Below are 14,159 nucleotides of genomic sequence, written 5' to 3' on the forward strand. Positions count from 1 at the left end.
CATGAAGACTTTTTAATGTTCACACTGTCTAGATTTGTTTGTTGTTTAAAGTCTACAAACTGAAATGGTTCTGTTTGAGCCTAAATGCTTGAATGTAAGAGGAAGTTTTAAAAAATTCTATTTTCCATCTTTTCTATTTGTGGTGAGATCCAAAGTATTCAACAACAGCTCTGCAATCGGTTTTAGCAAACTGTCAGAATTTTATTTTAAAGAATGAATTGCTTAGATGGGGGCGTGGCCTTTTGACTGACAGATTCTACAGAGTCAAATCAGGTTTACCGTCTATTAGATCAGTGTTTTTCAACCAGTGTGCCGCGGCACACTAGTGTGCCGTGGGAGATGGTCAAGTGTGCCGTGGAAAATTGCCCTCATTAATTGATCTAAAAGCAATTACCATCTCCAGGAAATCAGCTCTTTGTTCATCCAAACAGGCCCTGATAAAACACTGAGAAGTTAAGAATATGAAATATCATAAAATTATTTTTTCTTTGTGTTATATGATTCTATTAAAGACCTTTTGATAACAATAACGGGGTACCGCGATTTAGCTGCAGCTATAACTGTGTAAGGAAAAGTCCCGCCCCTTTAACTGTCTCCACCAATCATTCTTGAAGGCTTAATCACATGTCTTCAGTCTGACCAATCAGAAGTCTTCACTTCCTTGTTTCGATTTAGCGCAAAAAAGTCTCTCTGTTCTAACAAAAATACCATCTAAAGCTCGTCTTTAGCGGTGTAGCTTTCCACAGAATCTGGTATCAGACTGGAACAAGTGAACAAAACCATGAAGCTCAAAGACGCTGGTCTTTCTGCGGTTGGCGGATTATCGGCACTACATCTCCCATGATGCAACAAAGTGTCTGTCTTAGCGCACAATGAGTCTCTCCTCTTAACGTCTTAAAACAACGAACACACATCAAACAGTTTTTGAATCTTTTGACTTAATTTTTAATACATCTTTTAGAAAAAACAGCTGCAGCTTCCAGCTTTTTCTGCAACATTTATCACAAAAATGCATGTGAGATTGCAGAGCGGCTGTAGATCAAAACAGACTGAGCTTTTTTTTTTTTTTTATTTATCTTTTTTTTTTTGGATGCTGGTGTGCCGCGGGATTTTTGTCAAGGTTAAAGTGTGCCGTGGCTCAAAAAAGGTTGAAAAACACTGTATTAGAGCAAATCAAATCTAAAACCAGAGAATTATCAGAATAAACCAATATTTAAGCTTAAGGAGAAACCTAATATCGACTAATATATGTATAGTACATACTGTATTTATTATGTTTAATTAAAAATCTTAGATTTGCTCAAAGTGGTTTTCTGAAAGAGGATCCTAAGGTCCATCCATACCAAGTTTGGTGCGTGTACCTTAAAATGCAGAATTCTAAGGTAGTTTGGGTCTTCAAGGAAGGCAGTAAAGTGCTTTATAAGTACACACCACTTGTTGACACCAATGTCTTTTGTCTAAATGAGGCTAAAACTCCTGTTTGTTCTCCAGATGGCTCTTCTGCTCAGCCACATCAGGTGGTTGCAGTTGTTGGTGACGCCGTCACGCTGCCCTGCAGCTTAGAGGACAGAACCAGGTTTGATGACAGTCCAACGGTGGAGTGGACGAGGGCCGACCTGGATCCCAAGGCTGCTCTGGTGTACCGGGACAACTCTGAGGTCTTTGAGATGAAACACCAGCGCTTTGAGTTCCGGACCAGCCTGTTCCACAGTGAGGTCAAAGACGGAAACGTGTCTTTGAGGATCTCCAACGTCCAGCTGTCTGACGCTGGGATGTTCTACTGCCTGAAGATCCCAAAGGAAGAAGGCAGACTCCGGATGGAGAACTCCACGGTGGAGCTGGTTGTTGGTGAGAACACTTTGGTATTGGGATTTGGTATTTTATAGAAAATACGAAGGGTGGGGGAGGCAAATTTACTGGTAGCACATGTGCGACTGGATGTAAAATTCAGTCGCACACTCTCAAATTTTGGTCGCAAAATGCGACCATTTGGTCGCAGTCTGGAGCCCTGCAAGGTGCTTTCCATAAAATACAAACAAGAACACAATAAAACCAATCCCTACACATGCAATAGAATAATTATAATAAAATACACATAAACAAGCACAAAAAAAGAGAAATGACAGAGCTAAAGAAAAAAGAACCCAGAAGGCGCCGTCCGCCCTGTCCTCCTGTTGGCCGGAGTGTCATCATCTAAGCAGCACAAGAACAACTCATCCCCAGAACCTCCCCCCCCAAGAGGTGCTGGGGATGAGTTGGTGGATGGCTTGATGGCTTGGTGGACTTTGTTGAAGTTATTCTAGATTATTTGACAGATTTCCATGGTCCAGCCCTTTTTATACATGAGAACATCCATCCATCCATCCATCCATCCATCCATCCACCCATCCATCCATCCATCCATCCATCCATCCATCCATCCATCCATCCATCCATCCATCCATCCATCCATCCATCCATCCATCCACCCATCCATCCATCCATCCATCCATCCATCCATCCATCCATCCATCCATCCATCCACCCATCCATCAATGCCTTCCTGGGGTCTGACTTGTCTGTCAATGACCGTCTTGGCCAACACATGGGACAAACTGTTTCTAAATCGGGGAAACAGACAAAAGGGGAAAAAGCTCATTGCGAGAGGAGATTATCAGTCAAACGCAATTTTTTTATTTTCAAATCCAAAAAATACAAACAGACGACATATCAAGTGCTTGTTGTCACATCTCGCGTGCCCTATTGTTGACCCCTGTTCTATATATATAGGTATGTAATGTCTGTGTCAGTGTTGGTTTTTCAAGGCTCTAGAAACTGTTGCTTCTGCTGTGTTGAAGGCTTGAGTTTTCGTCCATCAGACCTTGGATGCGTTGGGCGAAGCGCACACTACTCTTCCTTTTGATTCTACAGTTTCAGCGTTTGACCCAAAGATCACAGGGATCTGGTTTGGCAGTAACTATGTGGTCATGGAGTGTGAAGCGAGAAACTGGCGGCCAAAGCCTCAGATGAAGATCCTGGACGAACAGGGGAGAGCTTTGACTGGAGAAAAGGCACAGACAGAAGATCCAGGAGGAGTTTTCACCATAAGGCAGAGAGTCACACTCCAACGTTCAGCTGACAGGTTGGATTTGTTTGACAGGAGGCTTTCATTGGTTGATATGGGGAATTAGTTAGTTATGACATCAGACGGCTCTTTCCTTAATTAGAAGGTTTTAGTACTCTGGTGAAGCCCGATGGGGGGGGGGGGGGTCTCCTACCCCTGACCTTCTTAGGAGCTGCTGTCCTGTTTGTTGATCATCAGCTGATGAGGAGATGCCAGAACAAATGGTGGGCCAATTGATCAGTACAGTCATAACAGTCATAAGTCCACCAGTAGTGCTAGAAATGATAGATAGAAAAAACTACTCCTGTTTTCTCATGAATGAATGAACGTAGACATCTGATGGACGTGTTTCTTTCAGTCACAGGATCGTCTGCAGAGTGGAGCTCCCACGTTTCAACCACAGCAGGACCACGCAGATCCTCATTTCAGGTACGCCCCTCCTTCAGGCTGAGCTGGAATTTAAAAACACAACCCAAAATGACTCAAAGGTTGTGTCCAAATTCCCTCACTACTCCCTATAATCCCTACAAGGCTTTATAATGCGGAACTTACAGGTGTTTATCTCAACTTTGACACCTACTCACCTGTTTCTTTTCTTAAAATGCCAACAATGACATCACTCCTTTTCCAAAGTAAAAACCTGATAAATATGATCATTTTACATGGACTGTTTCTGAATCACTCACTGTGTTTTGATGATGAAAACGTGGATGGTTTACAAACATTATCACAAATGACAAACTGTTCAAACACAATGCACTATGGTCTCTACTTGTCAATCAATTGATGCACACAGAGACTTCTGGGAAATTTCATGGGTATTGGATTTTGGAATTGTAGATTTGGAAAGTAAAGGTTTGGATAGTGTAGTTGTGAGCATTAGCACTGAATACAATTCGCACATTGTACAGTAGCTCCTCCCACAAGCATCGGGTATGTCAAGTCTATAAGCACTGAAATCAGCCAACAAGGTTAATTTATTGTATTTTTGCTGCAGGTCTTTTTTTTTACAAAGTTTTTGTAATTTGGTTTCTTTAATTAATTATTCTTTAACCTTGTATTTTCTGTAGATGACCAAATGGGTCAGAGAGTCCAGTGGTTTGCAGGTAAAACTAACATCCAACTATATGAACATACTGTTGACTAGTTTTTGATATTTCACCCGTTTGCTGATTAATTTTGCTATATTCTTCCCTTTGCCTCTTCCTCTCTATACCTTACTTTTAAAAATAACTCAACCGTCTATTTCCATATGATGAATTGTGTTCAAGACAATTGTGCTTATTAATTCACTTTTAAATTGTTGATTTATCAAAAACTGTATTTAAGTGAAATCTCCAATAGAAAACAAGCAGTAATGATCCTAGTAAAGTCTTTATCATGTATCTTGATTTGGAGTTTCCTGGTTTTTTTTTTTCAGTTGACTGCCTGCGTTCCTATTTCACCATCGCCGGCATCTGTGCCATGATTTTATTAACTTTCTTTGGTTTCTTTCTGTGGAGGAGGAAGCTGCACCGATACGGTAAGAAAGCCTAGAAAACAGAAGCAGGCTTTTGAAACCGCGATAAGTAAATGTTATGACTCAGTGTAGACACTAGACGGAGGAGGAATCCATCATATGGGAATAATCATAGTTTTAGTTTTTTAATACATTTGGAAATTATAATAGCTCATTGTAGAATTTTGATTTGAAGCAAAGTGTTTGAGGTCAGATTACTGACAAAATAAAACATGCTTATAGACGAAGTTGTACTTCCCGGCTGTATATTTTTTGCTAAGTTGTGCACAACTTTGTCCACATGCACACGTTTCATTTTCATCTTACCCCATAGACATTAGGGGGAAACGGGTCGAGGGTTGTAGGGAGGCTTCTGAGGATCAGGCCCAGAACATCCAGACAGCATTCACACAGAGATGAACCCATGATCTGTCTTTGTCTTAACCTTCTGTAAAATCACGGCTAACAGTACGCCTTCTTGTTCTTACAGCTAGGGCCTGTTTGACACAAACAATGCCAGAAACCTGTGTTAGAAGATCATTTCAGCAGCGCAGAACTGATCCCTGTGAGACCGAGAACAGTGTAAACAGCTTAACTGAGCAGCAGGAAAGGGAGCTGAACAACCTCAAATCAGATCTTCAAAAGAAAGACGAGCTCATCAAAACCCTAAAACGTCAACTCTCTGCTGGTCTGAAGTCTTGTGTGGTTCACCACACTACAACACACACTGGAAACCTTTTGGGCAGCTTTGAAAGCGACGCCTCATCCAGTGAGAACGATCAAGAGCCGCTGGAGAACCGCAAGCTTTTGAAATCTTCTAGTTTTTCCAGAAAGAAACATCCACTGGCTGAGATCTCCAGAATAAAGAAGGATACAGTTTCTGATCCCAAAGTCCAAAGGAAAAAAACTTTTCATCGAATGAAGTCTTTACCTACTTATGATTTGGTAGACGACACCCATCCACCTTTGTCTCCCACTTACTTGTCGGGTCAGGAGAATCTCCAGAGTCAACGTAGAGCTTCTTTACAGCTTTCAGCATTAGGAGACAATTACAAAACTTGAATTGGGTTGAAGCTATTCGTCATTTTGGTTCTAAAATATTGTTTTATTTGAATCGTTGTTGGAGGTTGTAACTGAAGAATTCAATTCAATTCAATTTTATTTGTATAGCCGAAAATCACAACAACAGTCGTCTCGATGGGCTTCGAAGTAAAACATGAACTTAAAAGGATCACGAATACAAAGAGTTCAATAGGAAAATACTAAAATGAACTAACAAACTGACTAAGCTATAATGGCATCCCTGCCCTTAGACCCCCCTTCGCGGTAAGGAAAAACTCCTAAAAAACGGATTCCGGAAAAAACGAAGAAACCTCAGGGGGGTCCACATGAAGGTGGGATCCTCCCCCAGGACGGACAGGCGATTTATCAGAACTCTTAGAGAAGAATTAACTTATCTAAATCTACAACTACATATATAAAAGTCCAGCAGACGAGCTTCATCCAGCCGTGGTTGTGGGGACAGTCAGGGGCCCGAGTCGAGCCGGAGACAGGAACCACAGCCAGGTGTAGGAGCAGGAGCAGAGGCGAGGTAGACGGTCAGGAACTGGAGCACGGATGAGCCAACTGGAGTCTGGAAGCACTCCCACTCCCCAAGGAGGGGAGAGGAAAAGAGGGACAATACATGAATCACTGCACCAAACAGAGGCATGGAGAACTAAATGATGAATAATGATCAAGAATACAGGAGAGGAAGGGTAGAAGTAGATGAGAAAAGAGGACAGAACCCCAGTGCACCATAGTTACCCCAGCTTCAACTGCTAGCAGCCTTTTAAAAGAAATAGTTATTAAGTTTAATTTAAACAAATTAAGTTAAATAATCTCTGAATACTAACTAGTCTGACAATAAGCCTGTCCAAAGAGGAATGTTTTCAGTCTAACTTTGATTGTAGAAACTGAATCGGCCTCTCTTACATAAAACAGGGGCTTGGTGGCTAAACGCTCTACCTCCAACTGTACTTTGACTAATTCTAGGAACCACAAGCAGTCCTGCATTTTGGGAGTGAATAGTTCTATTTGGATGGTAAGGGACTATGAGGTCCTTAATATAGGACGGGGCCATTCCATGTAAGGCCTTAAAGGTTAACAGGAGGATCTTGAACTTGATTCTAGAATCAACTGGGATCCAGTGAAGTGAAACTAACACAGGAGTGATTTGATCTCTTCTGCTGGTTCCAGCTAACAATCTAGCTGCTGCGTTCTGAACAAGCTGGAGACTTCTTAAGGAACTCTTAGGACACGCTGCTAACAAGGAGTTACAGTAATCCAGCCTCGACGTAACAAATGCATGGATGAGTTTTTCAGCATCACTCTTAGAAAGTAGATTTCTGATCTTAGCAATATTTCGCAGGTGAAAAAAGGCAGTTCTACATGCCTGAGATATGTGAGCCTTAAATGATAAATCCTGGTCAAATAAAACCCCAAGGTTTCTAACTGTGGAATTGGGGGCTATACTTATGCCATCCAGGGAGACTATCTGAGCAGACAGAGCATCTCTGAGGTTTTTAGGACCAAGTATAATGACCTCAGTTTATTCTGGGTTCAAGAGGAGGTAATTAATTGTCATCCAGGTCTTGATGTCACTGATGCAGGCGTTCAGTTTCTCTATCTGGTCATTCTGGTCAGGCTTCATGGATAAATACAACTGCGTATCTTCGGCATAACAATGAAAATTAATGCTGTGTTTCCTGATTATGTTTCCTAGGGGTAGCATATAAAGCGTAAACAGGATCGGTCCCAAGACTGAGCCCTGTGGGACTCCATAGTTGACTCGAGTGCACTGAGAGGAATGGCCATTTACATTAACGAACTGATACCTATCTGACAGATAGGATTTAAACCACTGGATGGCAGATCCTCTGATCCCTATGTCCTGCTCTAATCTATGGAGTAAAATACCGTGGTCGATAGTGTCAAAGGCTGCACTGAGGTCCAACAGGACCAGAATAGAAAGTAGTCCCTTTTCTGAGGCCAATAACAAGTCATTAGAGAACAGTGTAGAATTATGTTGTTGGGTTACTATGTTATGAAGATGATGATGATGATGATTATGAAGGTTTTTCATGAAATCTTCCCAAGCATTTATCGCTGAACAGCTTCAGAAGCTCCAGAGCAAAACTCAGACCAGAGCTGGCTTTCTTCATCAGATTGTTTCGCCTCTGTGGATCCCTTCCAGATATGATTACGTTCTCCTCAGCAGAGGCTTAGGAGACGTGGAACGTCTCACTTCAAATTTTTAAAGACGTTAGGCCTCATTAAGGAGTACAATCTGCTTTGTTCCAGCATCACTTTCGGGGCTCCAGTTCCGTTGATGGTCCAGGTGAACACCCAGGTGTTTATGCGCCTCCACTTCTTCTGGAAAAGGGTTTGACATGTTGCTTTACCTCAGTCTGCTTTGTATGTTTTACATTCAGAATCAGATGATTATCTCTGCACAATGTCAGAATGTGGTCCAGCTGTTGTCTCCACTCAGCCTCGTATTCATCTCTGACACATCAGACGACTGTTAAGTAATCTGAGTACTTCTGCAGACTTTGTTGTTATGGACAGAATCTTCAGGGCCCAGTAATTCTCTTGTTAAAAGTCTAAATGTGTGCTGCATTTAAATACAAAGACGTGTGAGATATAAAACTAACCTCTGAGAATAATATTTTTGATATAAAAAGAACACTCCTTGTGCTAACAGATATTCAGACATTGATGATGTTAAGGCCACAGCCAGATTTTGCGCAAATTGCACAAATGAAAATTCGTCGTACATGAAAATACGTGGAAAGCAAGAAAAGTTGTGGACATGAAAATTTCCCAAATATATCTCCAATGAACTACATTAAAACCACAGAAGAAGTACAAATAAACCACGCAAAGAACATCTAAACCGTTTTTTTATTGAATTTCTTCCCGTTGACGTTCAGAGCCCTGCACAGAAATCCAATCTGGTCAGCACCATGGTCAGCTCCTGCCGCGGCGCAGAGGTTAGCGCTCTCGCCTCAAATCCTAGCTGGGTTCTCCCTATGTGGAGCTTGCATGTTCTCCTTGTACATGTGTGGGTTTTCTGTGGGAACTCCAGCCTCCCCCACTGCCCAAAAACATGCTCCATAACGTCGTTAAGGATTCTAAACGGCGAACCCCGTTTTTGCTCACAAGTAGCTGGGATGGCTCCACTAGCCCCATGACCCCATAATGGACTCAAAGGATTCAGGATATGGATGGATGGATAATGTATCAAGAAATAAGAAAACTTGATCCATTTGTGTCATTTAGAGTTTTAAAAACATCAGGGACGATATATTTACCTGATGTTTCAAGATCATGTAGAATTCATGCAGATAAGGCACCTTAACTTTATATAAAAAAATGTTTTGATGGTTGAGGTTTAATCTGACAAAGATGAATCTTTTCTTTTCCTCCCAATTCTTTTGTACATGTGTTACGTTCATAAATGTTTGTTATTTTATGGATGGATCATAAAGCTATTGTCATTTTTTTGTGAATTGTTTTTTTTTTTGTTCCTTCTTATTACCAAAGGGCTATTTTTAGTTTTTTTTTTAATTCCACTTTTTAAGTTAATTCACAAAGTGTCTCTTTACAGGTCAGTGAGTTTTTTTTTTAAACTGTTAGAACTGTATAAGCTTTAAATGTGATCAAAAAAGATCCTTTCATGTTCTGGTAGAAAGACTTCTACAATCATGCTGTGATGTCTTAATGAATATCAAAATACAAACAGTTCAGTTGGAAGTATTTCTTGAATGCTGCACTTTATTCAATAAACCTTCTTTTCTCACTGCAGTTGGTGGCTTCTTCCTGTAGGTGGTGCTGCGGCACCGTTTTGTCAAAATAAACAGTCTGTTCCTGAGTCTGTTTGTTCTCAGAGACCGGTTTGGCTGCTGTGATCCCTCGGTTGTGCCGTTGCTCAATCTAATGATCTAATTAGCGTCACAGAGCGCAGTCATCCAACCCTGTGGCGTGTCATCATTGTTGTACTCTGTGTGGCTTGTCAGATGTTCAAAGTGTGTATCCAGAAAGGAAACCAGGTTGTGAACAGAATCCTGCTCCATATGCCATGACAGAAACCAGATATCCAGTTTTTGCTCCACGTTTATCAATCTATTGATACCAAACCAACGTAACAACAAACTTCCTGTGTGAAGAATGACAGACTGTGACGAACATTGAGCGGTAAGAAGGAAAACGTCAGTTTAGCACAAAGCAGTGCAGTGTTTCCTCGTCTATAGCAGTGGTTAACCCTTGTGCTATCTTAGATGACCCCCCCTTCCATTGACGTGTTCTCCCTACCATGAAAAAAGTGGATAAAGGTGGAAAGATTTCATGTAATCCATGGACACCAGTGAAGATCACAAATCATTGAAGAAAAAAGGTTCAGAGCACTGTCTAGTGGGTCTAGATGACCCAACTCCCAATGGTAAAATGCCTAGGATAGCACAAGGGTTAAGTAAGCAACAATTCCCGACGAGGTGTACATTATCAGAAATAATGAACGACGTGGAAGCCTGACCCGTCTGACCCAAAGCTTTCTGGGAAGCAACCTTCCCCCCCGTTCCCCTCGGCGAGGATCAGCCCCGACAGATCTCAGTTCTTCCAGTTCCAGACATGCAAACAATTGTATATTTTTAATATGCTTGCAGATAAATGTATTTGTTACATTTTTAGGTGGTAGATCATTTCAAAAGGAGCTGCCGTTGGAAGAAGGCTACCTCTGGTTAAAATGTAAACATACTCACGATAAGTTAGAGGTATTATTTAAAGAAGTGTTTTTCCTATTTGGTATGAATTTTAAAGAAGTTCCCTTTGATGTTACTATTAATGAATGAGAAGAAACAGTTTCCAATAGTTTGAACTTAATTACCCCAAAGATCAAGACAGTACTAAAGACTGCCCCAAACAACTGACCATGTTAATAGAGGACGTGTCAAATTGGTTTGTCAGGAAACCCTCCCATCTGGCAAACGGGGCTGCAGCTGTGTGGCGTTTACTAAACTGTGTCGGAGGTCAGAGGTCTTTAGGTTCTGGTCATGGTGGTGGTCTGTCACTGGCTCCACTCCTGGGTCTGTCACAAACTCTGACAGTAGTTCTGCACTAAGTCTGCTGATGCAGCTCAACACTTGGAGACGAATTTACCTGTAACACCTGACTGTCTACCACCAGACTGAGGGTGCGATGGCGCCAGGTGGAGCTGGAGTTCAGAGGCGTTGTGGTTTCATGGCTGTTTGAATGATGAACTTGGAATGACTTACTGATAAAATCAGGATTTTAGAGCCACAGAATGTTGACATTGATGCTACATTTTAAGCTTTTTTTCTTCTTCTTTTGGTTTTGGCCTCAATAACTACGTCAACAAACACATCAATACCGCTCCCTGTTGTGGTCCCCTGTGTGATTTTCCTTTATTTGACGCTAAACGAAATGTGGCTGTGTGTTATGCAACCTTTTATTTTCTCTGAGGACTAAAAGGTGAAGATTTAGCACTAGCTTTCTCACCTTCAGCTTCCTCTGAACCGCCTCCAGCCGCACAGGAAGTGCAGAGATCTGTTCTGCTGTCACTTCGTACTCGGACAGGATGCTGACGACTTCCCTCTGCCTGATGATGGGTATGATGGTTTATTTACTATTCTTTCCCGTGATGAAAAGTAAGCTTCTTTATTTCTTATATTTATATTTTCGATGTGACAGTTTTTTTAATTTGCTGATGATGCGACTCCTTTGCCTTTCTGTGTGATAGTTTTCAGTCTAAATTACTAAATATTACTTTTTAATTTTCTTTAATTTAAAACGTTTCTTTCCTAAATCATCAGTTGAAAAACATTATTAAACGTATTTTTTATTATTTTTTCTCAACTTTAATTTTGTATAGTCCTCAAATGGTTAAAATCTCTTTTAATCTTTCTTAATTCCTTTTCCCTTTCCTCTCAAATGCAGTTTGTTCAGTCGTTTTCCTTCTTTTATGTTAGTTATTCTTTCTTTCGCACGTCTTCTTCTCCCCCAGTCTGCCTGAGGATCAGCCCCGACAGGTCTCAGTTCTTCAAGTATCAGTCTTTCACTCTGAGGTGCGAGGATCCGTTAAACTCCACTAAATGGACGGTGAAGAAGAGAACGTCGGACGGTGTCAGGGCCTGTTCATCATCAGGATCCACCTGCATCATCAGGACCGCCTACCCGACAGACACGGGGGTCTACTGGTGCGAATCAGATGAAGGGAAGCGAAGCAACCAGATTAATGTCACCATCACTGGTAAAAGACAAAACAAGGAAAAAGTGGCGTTGAATTTTGCACATTTTAATTTTAATAATTAAAGTACAAACACAAAAGAGGATTTCTTTTTCCCTAAAGATCTCTCAGTTATCCTGGAAAGTCCTGCCCTGCCGGTGAGGGAAGGAGCGGCCGTGGTTCTACGCTGTAAAGCTGAGACACACTCCACCAGCTACACCTACGATTTCCTCAAAGATGGCGACTTCATCTGGACCAACTCCACAGGGGAGTTGATCATAAACGCTGCATCCAAATCTGACGAAGGATCTTATACATGCAGCATCTCCGGAGGAGCAAAGTCCGAGAGCAGCTGGCTGGTGGTATCGGGTGACGCAGACGCCTCACAGTTACAGATCAGTGAGTCCCAGTATTTCTAAGCCATACATGCCTTCATACAACAAAGACATCATGGTATGGAAGCAGACGATGTCCTAAGGTTGATGGATTCTCCACAAGAAGTCTTAAAGTTAAGTCATGTCTTCTGGACTTTACATTCTCTACCCTGGAATGTGATGAAGCCACTTGGATGAGTTGGTGAAACGCTGCAAGGAAGAAGATTTAAATTCTGAATTCAATAACTCAACTTCAAGACAGTATCACCTTTAGAAACTCCTCAAACAGCTTGTTTTTAGTAATTTTTAGCAAGGTTAACTACTGGCTGCTTACTTACTGCATGCAAATGCCTAATGCGATGGGGCGTGCACATGATACAGAAGTGTCAGTAGGACACACAAATTACACTCTGATTGTCTAATTTCCTCATTTCTAATGCTAACTGAAAGTTAAACCAGTTGAACTTTGACCAATCAGGGACTCAGATTGGGTAGTGATGTAAGGGTAGCCAACCGTCTGAAAATTGATTTAAGAAGGAGAAATTAATAATCGCGGTTTGTGCCAGACCAGAATTCTGACACCTTTCATATATTGGACTAGAGCTGTGATTATTACTCTGTCATTATTCATTTCTCTCCACAGCTCCAGTTTCCCCATCGTCCTCAGCTCCGCCTGCAGACTCAGAATCCATTTCTGTCTTCACACTTGTGGTTCACCTGGTGGTGGGAGCGCCTTACCTGCTGTCCACAATCCTACTTGGACTCATATACAAAGACAGGAACAAAGGTAGTCTTTCACGTCTCCACTCAGGTTTCCTTAACCATCAAATCAAATCAAATCAAAGAATATACACTGAGGTTTCCACTTTGGTTGTTGGTGATTGACTGTAATAACAAATCACATGAAAGCTTCCTTCCAGGATATCTTCAAATGTGTGCAACTACATTTTTACTGAACATGAAAACGTCAGTATCTGTTTCTTAAACTGCTTTCTTTTTTATCTCTCAGAATTTTTTTTTAGAAAACATCTGAAATACATTAGCCAAAAAATAAAAATAAAAACATGTTCCTAATTAGATGCCAGTTGCTTGATTTCCTGGTTACCAGTTATTTTAGCTCAGTAAGACACAACCCTCAAAAGAGTTAGATCTGTGCTCAGTTTTCTCAGCTGCTTCATTTCATAGCACTTCTTTATTTATTGTTTTACACAAATAAAAACACTGTTTCATTTAGTCCATTATATCAAATCTTTTATAGAAAGATTTTCCTTTGAAAACAGCAGAGTGTCATCAGCATATCGGATGATTTGACCTATCAAATGGCCATGATTGGGCTCACAATCTCACTTCTGGTGTTACTAATCTCAAATTTCAATAATTACAAATTCAAATGTATTCAAATTTGAATAAATCTCTTTGAAAAGGAAAAAAAATCAAAGATCAGACATGGAAATGGGTCTAGAAACAAAATCAGAAAAGTAAGTCATAGGAATGCATACGGAGCATGGTATTGCGTGGGAGGGAGATTTGTCGTCACTTGACTGTGTATAAAGACATAAAGGAGCAGAAATCTAACCACCAGCACTACTTTCATGTTTGTCTTCACAGAGGCTGAGATGGTTGAACACCAAGACAAAAGGAATCAAGTTGTCATGGAAGTAGTTGCATAGCCTCATGTCTTTTCAGCTCAAACGCATGAGATGAAATAGTTTTGTTGACCGCAGAAAGTTTATTTGTGCCAGTACTGAGTATTTGCTGCACTGCTTGAAAACTGTTGGACTTAATGAACTTTTGGAAAGTGTTTTTGCTTTGATGAAACATGTTTGTGAGGGGACATTGATTTATGTCAGAATGTGTGAAATAAAGCTCTGTGCTTAAAGGAAATGGGCGAATCATGCA

General features: G+C 41.0%; 2 protein-coding genes across 4 annotated transcripts; both read left to right on the plus strand.

Annotated features, from left to right (window-relative positions):
- Positions 1-1,108: 1,108 nt before the first annotated feature.
- Positions 1,109-9,449, plus strand: LOC105356315 (putative selection and upkeep of intraepithelial T-cells protein 1 homolog). 2 transcript variants are annotated; one of them, XM_023965849.1, is made up of 6 exons: positions 1,109-1,848; positions 2,911-3,121; positions 3,462-3,532; positions 4,174-4,209; positions 4,524-4,625; positions 5,092-5,813. In XM_023965849.1, the coding sequence occupies exons 1-6, from the start codon at positions 1,368-1,370 to the stop codon at positions 5,661-5,663; spliced, it is 1,473 nt and encodes a 490-aa protein (XP_023821617.1). In that variant the 5' UTR covers positions 1,109-1,367; the 3' UTR covers positions 5,664-5,813. The 2 variants fall into 2 exon arrangements, with proteins under 2 accessions (XP_023821617.1, XP_023821618.1); XM_023965850.1 differs by lacking the exon at positions 5,092-5,813 and adding an exon at positions 7,944-9,449 and having other exon boundaries at positions 1,110-1,848.
- Positions 9,450-11,014: 1,565 nt separating this feature from the next.
- On the plus strand, positions 11,015-14,159 carry LOC105356316 (Fc receptor-like protein 5). 2 transcript variants are annotated; one of them, XM_011487195.3, is made up of 5 exons: positions 11,020-11,269; positions 11,665-11,910; positions 12,010-12,285; positions 12,904-13,047; positions 13,869-14,159. In XM_011487195.3, exons 1-5 carry the CDS (start codon positions 11,239-11,241, stop codon positions 13,928-13,930), a joined length of 759 nt encoding a protein of 252 aa, XP_011485497.1. In that variant the 5' UTR covers positions 11,020-11,238; the 3' UTR covers positions 13,931-14,159. The 2 variants fall into 2 exon arrangements, with proteins under 2 accessions (XP_023822011.1, XP_011485497.1); XM_023966243.1 differs by lacking the exon at positions 13,869-14,159 and having other exon boundaries at positions 11,015-11,269; positions 12,904-13,247.

The sequence above is a fragment of the Oryzias latipes genome, chromosome 18, assembly GCF_002234675.1.
Source record: "Oryzias latipes chromosome 18, ASM223467v1".
In the NCBI taxonomy this organism is placed as follows: Eukaryota; Metazoa; Chordata; class Actinopteri; order Beloniformes; family Adrianichthyidae; genus Oryzias; species Oryzias latipes.

Coding starts and splice junctions, on each gene's coding strand:
- LOC105356315 (XM_023965849.1), top strand. CDS start 1,368: ATGCAGAATTCTAAGGTAGTTTGGGTCTTCAAGGAAGGCAGTAAAGTG. Junction 3,122..3,461: donor CTCCAACGTTCAGCTGACAG/GTTGGATTTGTT, acceptor TGTTTCTTTCAG/TCACAGGATCGTCTGCAGAG. Junction 4,626..5,091: donor GAGGAAGCTGCACCGATACG/GTAAGAAAGCCT, acceptor TTGTTCTTACAG/CTAGGGCCTGTTTGACACAA.
- LOC105356316 (XM_023966243.1), top strand. CDS start 11,239: ATGCTGACGACTTCCCTCTGCCTGATGATGG. Junction 11,270..11,664: donor TTCCCTCTGCCTGATGATGG/GTATGATGGTTT, acceptor CTTCTCCCCCAG/TCTGCCTGAGGATCAGCCCC. Junction 12,286..12,903: donor CGCCTCACAGTTACAGATCA/GTGAGTCCCAGT, acceptor TTCTCTCCACAG/CTCCAGTTTCCCCATCGTCC.